Source organism: Mytilus trossulus, chromosome 4 (genome assembly GCF_036588685.1).
Source record: "Mytilus trossulus isolate FHL-02 chromosome 4, PNRI_Mtr1.1.1.hap1, whole genome shotgun sequence".
NCBI lineage: Eukaryota > Metazoa > Mollusca > Bivalvia > Mytilida > Mytilidae > Mytilus > Mytilus trossulus.
The window spans coordinates 95907885-95922635 of NC_086376.1; the positions used below are offsets into that span (position 1 = coordinate 95907885).

Sequence of the window (14751 nt, forward strand, 5' to 3'; positions counted from 1 at the left end):
GTTTCTTGTTTTTTTATATAGATTAGACCGTTGGTTTTCCATTTTGAATGGTTTTACAATAGTAATGTTTTGGACTTTGATAGCTTGCTGTTCCGTATAAGCCACGACTCTGTGTTGAAGACAGTACTTTGACCAATTATTGTATAATTTTATAAATTGTGAATTGGATAGAGAGTTGTCTCATAACAACATCATCTTATATCTATAATTGTTAAGACTGAACGTAGAAGTTTTGGCATAAGGTAAATGTAAAAATATAAAGAAAGCAGACATCTTTGGAATCGTTGTAAAGCAACATATCATGTTAAGCTGGAAGAGATCCCTAATAAAGCCTGGCCTCACGGTAATAAAACTTTCGAGCATGATTTTTATACTCAGACTCGAAAATCAACCAATCAAATTGCTGGATTTCATGTTTCGAGCCTGATTTTTGTGCTCCGAGCACTGAGCAAAGTTTTATGCCTTCAAGGCCTGGATTTGTTTTAACACCGGTACATATAAACATTGTATACTACTGTTGATTTCATATAGCACACTTTATCAATTACTTTAAAAAGTATAGTTAAGTGGATGTTGAGAGTCGGTGAAGAAAGTTATAGTATGACATGTAAGTGAGTGAGTACACTGATCTTCCTTATATTTCATGAAAATAACACAGTATATTCATTTTTGAAATAAGTTTGAAGTATCACGGCACTGACATAGTTGATTCCAACATACATTTCTTTTTTTCATCTTAATTTTTTTTTTAAATTGGGATATATTGCAAGAATGGAATATTTGCCGCAACCAGGGGTTCATTTTTTATGATTCCTATTCTTTTCAAAAGAGTGCAGAAATGAGAGACGAACAATATCATTTGGACATTCAAAATCACAAATTGACAACAACAAGACAATGACGTTGTAAAACAACGAAAACCAACGCAAAACAACAGCTCTCATAAAACAACATGGAAAACGAAACTCTTAGTGATACAAACCCAATCAAAAACCGATTTGTGATGATAGTAATCAATGAATTATTGACTTTTGTGGTAAAACAAGTCTTATAAAATCATTAGACAAACACATCATCACATTGTCATTTTCATTTTGATGGCGAAGTAGAAGAATGTATCATATTTCATTTTCGCTAAGGTCTAAACAGGAAACTATGTTCACAACTTGGTATAACATATAAATACTAACCATCATTGGAGTTTGAACATTCGATTCCCACGGGTGAAAAACATTTTGCCATGACAATTTTATCTCTTGCACAATCAATCAATCTACGTTCATTTCCAGTGCAAGTCATCCCATTTAGCCATCTATCACCACTTGCTACATCTTTTTTGGGGTCCACGGATATTCCTGTGCTGTGAATGAAAATATCGCCATAAAATATTTTTATGATACAGATTTATGTTTTCGATTCAAGTTCTAAATAAGCTCATCTTAGATACCAGGATTAAATTTTGTATGTACGCCAGACAAGCGTTTCGTCTACAGACTCATCAGTGACGCTCGAATCCATGAAAAGTGTTATAGGCCAAAGAGAGCACAAAGTTTATGTCATTGAGGACCCAAATTCCTAAAAGTGTTGCTAAATACAATTAAGGTAATTTGTTCCTGAGGTAGAAACGCCTGATTACTTCAAATATTCAAAAGTTTTGTAAACATTTAATTTATACATTAAATATAACCATATCAATTATGATTTAGTGATAGCGTTTGATGTGAATTTGAACACTTCCTATATATGATATATTGGATAATTAGTTACCTCTAAATATCAGCACAATAATGTTCAATCTACAAATTTTCCATATTCTACATCAAAAAATGCCTGAACCAAGTAAGGAAATGACAGTTCTTACTATTCGTTTGATGCGGTCGAGGTTTTGATTTTGCCGTTTGATTGGGGACCTTCCATTTTGAATTTTCCTCGGAAATTAGTGTTTTTGTGATTTTGGTTTTTACTATTCTAAATCGCGGCGAGTCGACCTAATGATATAAGGATATTGAAATGACACCGCCTATATGAAGCCCAGGTGGTTGTGTGGTATAGCGGGACGGCTACAGTGCAGGCGATTTGGTGTCACGATATCGCAGTAGCATGGGTTCGAATTCCGGCGAGGGAAGAACAAAACATTTGCGAAAGCAAATTTACAGATCTTACATTGTTGGGTTGATGTTTAGACGAGAAAAAATATGGCATTTAAATAAAATCTTTTCAATACATATATATATTTATATTTTTTAATGACAGCAAAAAATATGATTATTTAATGGCGTTGACCTACTTGTATCCAAGTTGCCTGCAAGCAACAGTGGCATCGTTATCGTCAAAACCTTCAACACACACTGTTCCCCATGTCCCATTGTAATACATATCTAGTCTGCTTGAAATCATTCGTACATCACCTTTGAATATATATAAAAAGGATAAAAATTACGTAACAAGATAAAACAAAATAATGTTATCGTAAAACAGTAAGCCTAGCCTCAATCGCAGACTTGGAACCAATTATTTTAAGTAACTTTGAAAGAGACGATAAAGATCGGTTGATCTGCAAATGATGTAGGACGATACCTTTACCTTTATAAATTTTTATTTGATTAAGTGTTGATATGTACACTATTTCTTTATATATCAATGTATTTTGTGTAAATAGTCTCATTCTTAATGGTAAAGTTAACGTTTGTGCAATATTTAGCATGAATGCCTCATGCGTAAAATATAAAACTAAGAATAAAAACGGATATATGTAAGAACAAACAACAAATGCCAACAGCATTAGGTTGGCCTGTTGTGTACCCAAGACAGGAGAAGGAAGTCAACTTAGGAGCGTTACGATTAGATGTAAGGGTACATTATATATATTTTTTTATTTATCTATGAATAACTGCAGTGTGCAAATTTACAATATAAATTTTAAAACCTATTGATTTTCTAGAGAATTATTCGAAAAGGCTTTCAAAATTTCATAAATTTGGTGCAAAATGACGGTGGGCATGGATAACATAAACAAGCTCCGTTGGAAATTGGTCATGATACTATTTAGCTTTAATTTTTAGAGTACAGTAATAAAGTACTAACAGCACACATAACTATTTTATCCAGGTTTTTTTTTTTTTTTTATAAAAACTGGTAAATTTAGAAAATGTTAGTATTGTCGCCTATGGCAGAATAAATAGTATCGCTTTCCCTATAACAAAGTATATCAATAGATTGAGGTCTCTGTCTAAGTATATTTTTTAGGTTCTTTGCATTGCGTTCAGTTTATTGTTATGCGTATACCTTCTGTTTGGATTTTAAGATTTAAAAACAGACCATCCATAGCTTCATGTACATGAAATGAACTATATATATTTAAGGTGAAATTATTGAATTATTTTGTATTAGCTATATATATCAATCTTTTTCACAAATTTACGTGCATGATACTACTGAAGCAATGCATGAATTTCATTAATTGTTCTCGGTGATTAAAGGATTTGATTTTCAATTGACCTAACATTCTTGAAAATTGAAAATGAAAATAGAGAATGTGTCAAAGTGACACCAACCCGACCAACCAGCAGAAAACAACAGAAGGCCACAAATGGGTCTTCAACACAGCAAAAAAATCCTGCACCACGAAGCGGGCTCCAGCTTGCTCTGAAAAATGTGTACTAGTTCAATAAAAATTGACGTCAAGCCAAACTTCAAAACATAAAATGAACTAAGAATGAAAAAAATACAAGACTAACAAAGTTCAGAGGCGCCTGACTTGGGACAGGCGCTAACATGCACTTGGGTTAAACATGTTTTTTGAGATCTGTAACCTCCAATTATAACTTCTACCCAATGTGGAAGAAACAAACCACAACACAATTAAGTTAGATCATCGGTATATATTTCTTGAGATAAAATATTCGTATACTTTGTCAAAATGAAGATTTACTACGATCTTTTTTCAAATAATAAAAGTGTGGGTCACCTTGTTATTTTCAAAGAAGGAGTCGTTGAAAATTGCATAAATTCGGTTAGATTGTTCCTGAAAAAAACACCATTTGTGTGCAAAAAAAGAATTAACTTTGAAAAAAAAATGTGAGAAGATTGGTTTTAAAATATGGAATAAAAAAATGTAGTGTTACTGAACATTTTTCCTTGCCACAAGTAACAAGAGTGCACACACTGAAATGTCTCGCCTTATTTACTTATCATTGATATTATGTTGATAGTTCTAATTATAAAGCTTTATTACAACTGTCACATAAACTTAACATAAACCAAGAAAACTAAACATTGACCTTTGAACCATAAAAATGAGGTCAAGGTCAGATGAACCATGCCAGGTAGGCATGTACAGCTAACAATTCTTCAATACAACACCAGGGTTTTGGATATCACAAACAAGTCAAAACAATTACTAAATTTTATCATCGGTATAAGGACATCATTCGTAAATATAGCTCAACATGCAGACTTCTTATACGTTCAGGTATTTCACATCCAATTTTTCATGGAAATATTCTTTATAAAGCACAAAAATGTCAGTATTCACCTCAGAAACTAACAAAACCTTTAAATAGACTTATCAAGAAGGGATATAGTTACGATACTGTTGTCAGGTCATTAAAAATTGCTTATTTTGGCGTAAATATTGATTCACTTATAGGGTCTTTGCATCGGAACTAAACACATTTATAAAAAAAACCAGTTGTTGGCATGACAAGGGTTATGTTCTTTTCATATATGTTATGATTGATGGTATGATACTAAACCCCTAACGGGAAGGATTGTGCCTGATATTCATATGATGAAATCATAATCTTTCAATCAGTTTAACTGAAGTCTGGAGCTGGCATGTCAGTTAACTGCTAATAGTCTGTTGTTATTTATGTATTATTGTCATTTTGTTTATTTTCTTTGGTTACATATTCTGACATCAGACTCGGACTTTTCTTGAATTGAATTTTAAAATGTACGTATTGTTATGCATTTACTTTTCTACATTGGCTACAGGTATAGGGGGAGGGTTGAGATCTCATAAACATGTTTAACCCCGCTGCATTTTTGCGCCTATCCCAAGTCAGGAGCCTCTGGCCTTTGTTAGTCTTGTATTTATTTTAATTTTACTTTCTTGTGTACAATTTGGAAATTAGTATGGCGTTCATTATCTCTGAACTAGTATATATTTGTTTAGGGGCCAGCTGAAGGACGCCTCCGGGTGCGGGAATTTCTCGGTACATTGAAGACCTGTTGGTGACCTTCTGCTGTTTTTTTTTATATGGTCGGGTTGTTGTCTCTTTGAAACATTCCCCATTTCCATTCTCAATTTTAACAAATATAATTGACTTATTGCTTATAGTTTAAGAAAAACAGACCAAAACACAAAAACTTAACACTGAGCAATGAACCGTAAAAAATGAGGTCAAGGCAAAATAAAACCTGCACGACTGACATGTAGATCATGACATATTTCCATACACCAAATATAGTTGACCTATTGCATATAGTATTAGAAAAAAAGACCAAAACTCAAAAACTTAACTTTGACCACTGAACCATGAAAATGAGGTCAAGGTCATATGACACCTGCTGGATAGACCTGTACACCTTACAACCATTCCATACACTAAATATAGAAGATCTATTGCATACAGTATAAAAAAAACAGACCAAACCACAAAAAAATTAACTATAACCACTGAACCATGAAAATGAGGTCAAAGTCTGATGACACCTGCAAGTTGGACATGTACACCTTACAGTGCTTCCATACACCGAACACTTTTTTTCAAATAGTCACTGAACCATGAAAATGAGGTCAGGACATTGGACATGTGACTGACGAAAACTTCGTAACATGAGGCATCCATATACAAAGTATGAAGCATCCAGGTCTCCCACCTTCTAAAATATAAAGCTTTTGAGAAGTTAGCTAACACAGCCGCCGCCGCCGTATTACTTTCCCTAACTCGAGCTTTATGCGACAAAAGTCGGAGGCTCGACAAAAATAAAAAAAAACACCTATCAGTCCAGTTTAATGTACTAAAATAGTTTTTATCCCTTAAATGGCTTGACATGGTTTTTTTTCATCGTACGGCCTTCAACAATGAGCAAAGCCAATACCGCATAGTCAGCTATAAAAGACCCCGAAATGAAAATGTAGAACAATGCATACAATATGTACTAGTACGGTTACGCCACGTTTTGGTAAGGATTCAATACGATTTGTTAGGAATGTGTCCCGGCACGATTTCATCCCGTTGCAGTATCAGCCATGATTCTGAAAGTCTATTATAGTTTACTACATAAAGGCAACAGTAGTATACGTCTGTTCGAAGTTTATATATCGATTGAGAAAAAAACAAATTCGGGTTACAAACTAAAACTGAGGGAAACGCATCAAATATAAGAGGTTAACTACAATACAACTGAAACACAACATTAAAATGTAACACACACAGAAACGAACTATAATAACACAATGGCTATTTTCCTTATTTGGACAATTTGAGAAAAAAATGATTAGTTGAACCTTTTTTTGTAGCATACCAAAGGTCCCGCTTTTATAGCAATGTTAAATATAACATTAAAATGACAACATTACATGACAGGACTACAATTCAAATAAATTGGATAACATATAGGACAGTGAAACACACGAATAATAGCTAACAAAAGGTACCAGATTAATACGCTAGACGTGCGTTTTGTCCACTCAAGACTAACCAGTGACGCTTAGATGAAAAAAGTTCGAAAAAGTACAAAGTTGAAGTGCACAGAAGACCAATAGTCCCAAAGCGTTGCGACCAATACGGCTAGGGTTTTCTGCCTGGTTTTAAAAAATCCGTATTATTTATTAATTAGAATAATTCATACTTTTGCAAACAGTATATTTTATCAAATGACTATATAATAGATATACATGATAAAACTGAAGTGGTGACTAACTGCAGAATAAAACGGATACATTGCATAAAATAACCTAAATAAAACAACCTTAACTAGCACATAAAAATACACAGCCGAGTTAGCCAAAGCAATCAATGCAGTGACGTCACATTGTTACAACAGAACACAATACGGAATAATTAAGAAATAATTCCTTCGTGTCATGCTCTATGCTCATTTTAACATGGGTAGGCATTATATTTGTCGATATTTTACACTGAGCGTTAACGAAGGAATTATTTCGATTATTTCGATTCTAGTAGGACAAATACAGTATTTTTATAGGTCGAAGCGTACGAAAATACCGTAAAAATGTTTGGCTTTTCCCGTTTCCTCCCAGAGGAGTTTGTGCATTACATTTCATATCTGATAAGTTAAAAAAAACTATGAGCAGTGTCAGATTGATGGAAAGCAATTGCAAGTCTAGTATTACTAGACTTGCAATTGCTTTCCATCAATCTGACATTTATATAATGTTTCAGCGGTTTTTGTATTATATGCTAATGATAAATGTATAACATTTATGAAAAGGTTTAAGCATTTTAGGCCCGCCATCATCAGGGATTTACCTATATCTATATATATATAGATATAGGAAGATGTGGTGTGAGTGCCAATGAGACAACTCTCCATTCAAATAACAATTTTTAATAAAGTAAACCATTATAGGTCAATGTACGGCCTTCAATTTATTTCTATATCAATTTATTTAAATTTTGTCGTTGTCCATAGATCTGCAATATTTTTATGCTTTTTATTAGCTATTATTGGTTTGCGTGAAAATATTTCGTTGCAAACTGCATCCTGTTTTAGTAGATCCCAATGTTTACTTAGGCATTGTTTTAATTTATGAATGCATGGATTAAATTTCGTTGCCAATGCTAAATCATAAAGGAATTTCCTCGTGTTTTGTTTGGCCTTTTTTCTGATTAAATCAGATATATTGCAGGATAATGCTTCGGTTATGTACTTTCAATCTCCTTAAATTGTATCCTCTCTTTATTAAGTTCAATCTGAACTGTAACAAAATATATTGTAAATCAACATCATTGTTGTTCTAATGTATCTGATTACTTCGACCTTGATAAACCCTGCAAACACATGTCTACTGTGACAGCTTTTACGATCTAGATAAAGGATGGCATTTGTCGGTTTAAAGTGTGTTTTCAAATCCAAAATATTTTCATTAGAAAATCTTTTTCCTTTGAAAATATTAACATCAAGAAATATTATTTCTGTAGATGAGAATTCTAGTGTGAATTTCAGGAACGGATGATGATTATTTGCTTACTCTAGTAAATCCTCTATTTCCTTCGAATCGCCGTGATATATTAATATAATATCATCACGATACCTCCCATAGAAAAGTATATTTTTTCTATGTTCAAACTTAGAAAGAATTTCTTTCATAATTTTATAAATGAGTATATCACAGATTTCCGGGCTTGGCAGTATTCCTATCGCGGCTCATATTGTTTGCTTATATATAGCTGTCCATTAAAATCAAAAATGTTCTGAGGAGATATATTAAATCGTCCGTCGGTGGGCATTTGATTTTGTAATCTGATTTATCAAACTGATATTACAAACTGCAGATAATACTTCATCAACCGGGCAATTAGTATACATTGATACTACATCATCCATTATTCATGAATATTTTGAATTCCCCTTGTATTAATTGAGTTGAAATGTATTTGTGTGTTAAAATGATTTGGTTACAGCAGTAAAATACTTACCAAAAACATAAATATTAAATTAATATTAAATTATTATCCCTATTATGGCACATAGGGACACATAGGGCCTATTTCACTGGGACTGAGTTATGAAAAGTGATAAAATGTGTTTCTCTAATTTTTTAGCACATGTTTACAGTATCAAAATATATTTAATGAGAATTTTTTAATAATATCCACATGAAACAGCATATGGTGCTTGATATAACAATAGTTTGTTCATGATAGTGTCAAACAAAGGGAACTCGGGAAGTACCGTAGGTCCCGCTTCGTCAGAAATATCGACACATCGAAGTGGCACATTTGCGTATCAAGTGGCACAAATTTGACATATCATAGTCCAAGTTATGTTACATAACATAATTTAAATTCAACATAGCTTCTCGAGAAGTTAAGAAAGTAAATTACGATTTTAATTTTCTGTGACTATTTTTTTTCGTCAACACCTTGACTTGAAGACACTTTTTGAGAGAGAGAAATGAGTTGAATCCATAATTGAGTTGAGTAATATATTTCTTATATACTCAAGAATGTTCACTTAAAACAACTTAGTTTTAATTCATGCACGGGTTTCACTTTTTTGGGTAAAATAAGGCCCATATATGGTAATCACATGACGTCCATTGTTGCTTTAAGAAATGGGGTCAAACCGGACTCAACTTTCTGACTGTGAAAACTAAAAGTAAAATAGAAACATGGATCACGAAAAACATGCAGGGGCGACACCAGAGAGTGAAGAGAGTTTGTTTCTTGCAAGACACTTTCCGTGAAAACAATCTGATATTAAGACAATGTTTTGTTTCATTTGTTTGGTTTTTTTTTAAATTTCTTACATGAGGCATTTGTCTCATTTGCCTCAATGTAATTACGGCCCTGCTAGTAGCCGTCCGTACATTCGTCGTCAACATGCCAAACAATAACTTTAAAACGCATAAACCTATATGCATAAAACGTTGGTAAATTGTTTTTATTCATTGACATGAGCTCCCATTCGATTTTTGTTAGTTTTAGATGTCATGTTTATTTTACGGTTTTCCAAAAACAAAAATACACTTTGTGAATGTAATGCGTTCGAAACGCCTTTTTACACTTACCTGTATCAGTAATATAGAAAGCCACACATTTGGAAGACAAGGATTTTTAAAAACCGATAATGAACACATCTATGAACAAAAATGCCCAAAAAAAGAATCTAGATACATCTTTAATATAGTGACTTATTGGGCTTTTAGGGGAATGGCTAATATTTTCAACAACTTCAAATTTCGCTTCACTATTCAAAAAATATTTCTATTATTTTTTACCAAAAAAAGCATAACACACCTTGTATTTCAGAGCAACTAAATCCAGCAACTTTGCAATGACTGCAAGTATGCTTTCCCCAATCGCCATGCGCACAACTGATCATTTTAGTTTCCCATCCGTTGCATCTCACATTGTCTAGCCATATCCGTAAAGTGTCACTTTTTCCTGCTGTTTCAATATCATTCCCCTTTCTAATAAAAAATAAATTATTATTGACACACCTAAAAATCAGATAATAATAGGTTGAATTCATTCTTAAAAAAACACAAAAAACGGTACATATTTGTTCTGCACCAAATGCGCATGTCAACAATCAATGTCTCTTCAGTGATGCTCGAGACCAAACTATTTGAAAATCAAAAGCTCATTAAAAAGAGTCTGCTTGATATGTAAAATTTAATTGATATTTACACACACAATCTGGTTATAAACTTACAAAATATATATAAAAGCTTTGGTGAAACAGTGACAAAATCGTCTTTTTAATAACAGGCTTTTAGCTAACAAAACTTGTAACATGGATTGTAATTTTTGCTTTGGTCTTCTAGTAATTTAATTTCTATTATTTATAGAAGTGCGTTAACTGAATATTTTTTTTTGAAAAAAATATTTCACTCTCTAATCATGTCGTTAACGGCTTCTCTTTTGAATAGCAAAGAATGGGTGGAGCTAAAACCACTGCATTAACTGAAGGTTTCTCGTTTGGATTGTTTGTCATTTGTCATTTATGGGCCTTTTTAGGTAACTGTGCCGTATGGGTTTTGCTCGTTCTTGAAGGCCGTACGGTGACCTATAATTGTTAATTTCTGTGTCATTTGGTCTCTTGCTGAGAGATGTCTCATTAGAAGTCATTCCCCCCTTTCAAGAATTTACGGGAAAGGAATAATTCAATAACACATAATGGCTATCGAGTATGCATTCCACGACAACAATTCGTTTAATTAAACGTACATTGATCGGACATACAAATTCTACTGACATATTATGCTATTAGTGTTAATTTTCTGAAAACCAGATACAGTATCACGCCACTATTTGATTGACATATCAAAAAGTAAAGTAAAAGTTTACATGTATTGGTCAGGATTTAACCTTTGACATGTGTCATAGCCAAAACATATTACAAATCATATATAGACACGCTCAAAAGCTACGCTTTTTGTGAATTGAATAAGTAAATTCGTAAAAGAAGTTAAGCACTGCCTATATATAATTATATAAGATTAATATTTTTTTAATAAAATTAACGGTACCAATTTCCTTGCACCAGATGCGCATTTCGACAATACATGTCTCTTCAGTGATACTCGTGGTCAAAATATTTGAAATCCAAAGCTCATATAAAAGACGAAGAGCTATAATCCAAAAGGTCCCAAATGTAAATGTTTAACTAATGAGAACAAATTATTAAAATGTTTAGAGTTATGCATTGCCTTCAACATACACTATGAAAATGTATTACTACAGTATACCAAAAAGATTGCACTTTGATAAACACGGCCCGTCAAGCAACGTTTTATTAAAGGTCATCTGCACTTTTACAAATACACTGTTTCGATACTTTGAAATCATCTTCCTACTGTCACGATTGCGGTGAAATAAGACAGTCATCAAGTCATTGTTTTTATGGAAAGGCGTACGTTATCTGTGGCTGAACGTTGACAAGCAATTGGCATGTCAAATGCCGATAGCCGAGTAAAAGGAGTATACTAGGTAACCATTTCAATATTTATCGCAACGTCATGTTGACACAGAAACTGTAAATGATAGACCAATGTCCAGAAGACCCCGTTTAACTACCCGTCAACATGACAGGCCGCTTAGTCGTCGTGGCTTATCCAACTCAATTAATCCTGCCGAGCAGCTTAGACACTTATGCACCCAGGTGGTCATGTTAGTGTTCGCAAATTGACCCGTCGACTTCATAAAGGTAACTAAGAACACTTGGTATTGTCAAGAGACCCACCCTAACCGACAGGTATTGTACAATCAGGTTTCAATGGGCTAAAGGCCATCGACACTTGAACATTAGAAGTTGGTACAAATTAATTGGTCAGAAGAGAGTGGATTTCTGCTACGACAATTAGACGGAAGAATACAAGTTTATGGTTTGTTTATGGTATACATTTATGTTAGCAAAATGTTTACATAAACATTTAATCTTTTTGAGGTGTTTCTGATTTCTGCAATAAAAACTGTTGGTGCTTAACTTTTGGCAGAATGTATATATCACTTGTAACATGAACTATAGGCTCTATAGATCCTTTATCACTCACCTTGGTCTATGTGCATATTAAACGAAGGACACAGCTGGATTCATGACAAAATTGTGTTTTGGGGATGGAGTTTGTAGATCTTACTTTTACTGAACATTCTTGCTGCTTACAACTATCTCTATCTATAAAGAACTTGACCCAGTTGTTACAGTGGACAATATTTTACAAAATTTATGAAAATTGTTAAAAATTGACTGTAAAAAAACTCATCTTACTGAATGACAATAACTCCTAAAGGGGTCAATTGGTTATGTTGACTTATTTTTAGGAATTACTGTGATGTACATTATTGCTGTTTACAGTTTATCTATATCTATATTAATAATCAAGATAATAACCAATAGCATAATTTTCTTAAAATTACCAATTCAGGGGCAGCAACCAACTAACGTGTTGACTGAATGGTGTTAAAATTTCAGGGTAGATATATGTTGACCTAAGCAACAATTCCTTTTGTCAGATTTGGCAAAACTGCATTTTACCATATGTACTAATTTTGGTTCGAAGGCGGGATCATCGGAATAATTTTAAAACTGGATACCCTATTGGTGGTTGTGGATGGACAAGTTTGGTTAAATTTGTCTAAGTAGTTTCAGAGCAGAAAATTTTTGTAAAGATTACAAATATTTATGAAATGTTTTAAAATTGACTATAAAAGGCAACAACTCCTTTTAAGGGGTCAACTGACCATTTTGATCACGTTGACGTATTTGAACATCTTGATTTGTAGAACATTTTTGCAGATTACAGTTTATTTCTATCTATAATAATATTCAAGATAATAACCAAAAAACGGCACAATTTCCTCAATATTACCAATTCAGGGACAACAATCTGAAAATTTTAGGGTAGATAGATATTGACCTGATAAACAATTTTACCCTATAAGATTTTCTCTAAATGCTTTGGTTTCAGATTATAAGCCAAAATCTATATTTTACCCCTATGTTCTATTTTAGCAAAGCGGTCATCTTTATTGGTTGGCCGGGTCAACGGAAACATTTTAAAACTAGATACCCTGATGATGATTGTGGCTAAATTTGGCCCAGCGGCTCAGAGGAATTTGTTTGTAAAAGTTAACAACGACGGACGACGGACGCCAAGTGATGAAAGGCTCACTTGGCCCGTCGGGCCAGTTGAGCTTAAAAGTGAAACAACAAAAATACCGAACTCTAAAGAAAATTGAAAACGGAAAGTCCTTTGTAACATGGCAAAATCGAAAAATCAAACACATCAGAATGGAAAACAAATGTTATAATCCTTACTTGGAACAGGCATTTAATTATGTAGAACAACGAAGGATAAACCTGCTTTCATTTCTAGCTAAACCTCTCAGTCACAATAAATTAGATAATACTGACAACAATGTGTGACCAAAACAAATAGCCATAATAGGTAAAAATGTTTGAGATTGGGGTACATTCGTCAACATTGTAATGTAATTTTAATCGCTGTAAAATTAAAGAAAATTAAAATGGAATATTTCAAAACACTCTTCAGACAAAGTACAAAAGCAAAACTGAAAGATAACCATACACAATTTTGCTAAGCACAACTACAAAATTGTGGGATGTATAAGTACCGAGCCTTGCCGAAAGCATATTACCATAAATAGACGTAACAATAAAGGTTAATAATGTTCAAGGACAAATAAAAAGATCAGTATAACACGTCATTAAGATGTTATACAACGTCTGAACATAGAACATATTCTTCAAAATCATCATGTATTTTTTTAAACGTTGATACGGAATATTTATCAACATTGGCTTTGTACGTACAATGAACTTGTTTAGAACGAGGACAAGACGAGACATCTTGGCTCATAAACTTTCTGGTAAAATCAGTGAAAATCATGTGCAATCACCTGTAACCAAGCTGCTTGCAAGCCACTAGAGCCTCGTTTTTGCCAAAGTTGTCTCTACACACTGTTCCCCATTCGTTGTTGTGCAGTATCTCGAGTTTTCCTGAAGAATTTCGAACGTCTCCTACAAAATAAACCATAAATATTCATGTGAGAAATTGTAAAAGGAATTATGAAAGCTATTTGTGTTAAACATAGGATTAAAAGAAGTGGGTTATTAGTCAGTCAGCAATGCAGTAATATGTCATTACAAAATCTCATTTTCGTCAAATTGTAAATTTATTTAAAAGTGAATACAAAGGATCAATCACCAACATCAAATCCTTGCATGGAACAAAACATTAATCACTAAAAAATGCACACACAATCTTACTTACTTTTGGTTAGGTTACAAACAACAACAAAAGTGCAAGATACTTTTTCTTTTGCGAATAACTGTTTATTTGTTAAATGATAATTTTTTTTTTTTTTTTTTTTGAAACAATTAAATCATCTTTATTGCACTAAATGCTGTTTAACAATTTACCTAGCTTACAGCATTAGGCTAAGTATCCCTGTATATCAGTTATTATACATCCAGGGAGAATATATAATAAAATATTTTATAATTGTTAGTATTATACAATAAGACATAATA

The 14751-nt window shown here is 33.0% G+C and overlaps 1 protein-coding gene across 1 annotated transcript in view; it reads right to left on the minus strand.

Annotated features, from left to right (window-relative positions):
- Positions 1–14751, minus strand: part of LOC134716925 (scavenger receptor cysteine-rich type 1 protein M160-like) — a 105690-nt gene that overhangs the window by 36946 nt on the left and 53993 nt on the right. Inside the window, exons 7-10 of the mRNA XM_063579944.1 lie at positions 14118–14238; positions 9993–10165; positions 2288–2408; positions 1191–1360 (exon numbers count right to left, since the gene is read on the minus strand). Coding sequence (XP_063436014.1) covers positions 1191–1360; positions 2288–2408; positions 9993–10165; positions 14118–14238 — 585 coding nt within the window. The remainder of the gene's footprint in view (positions 1–1190; positions 1361–2287; positions 2409–9992; positions 10166–14117; positions 14239–14751) is intronic.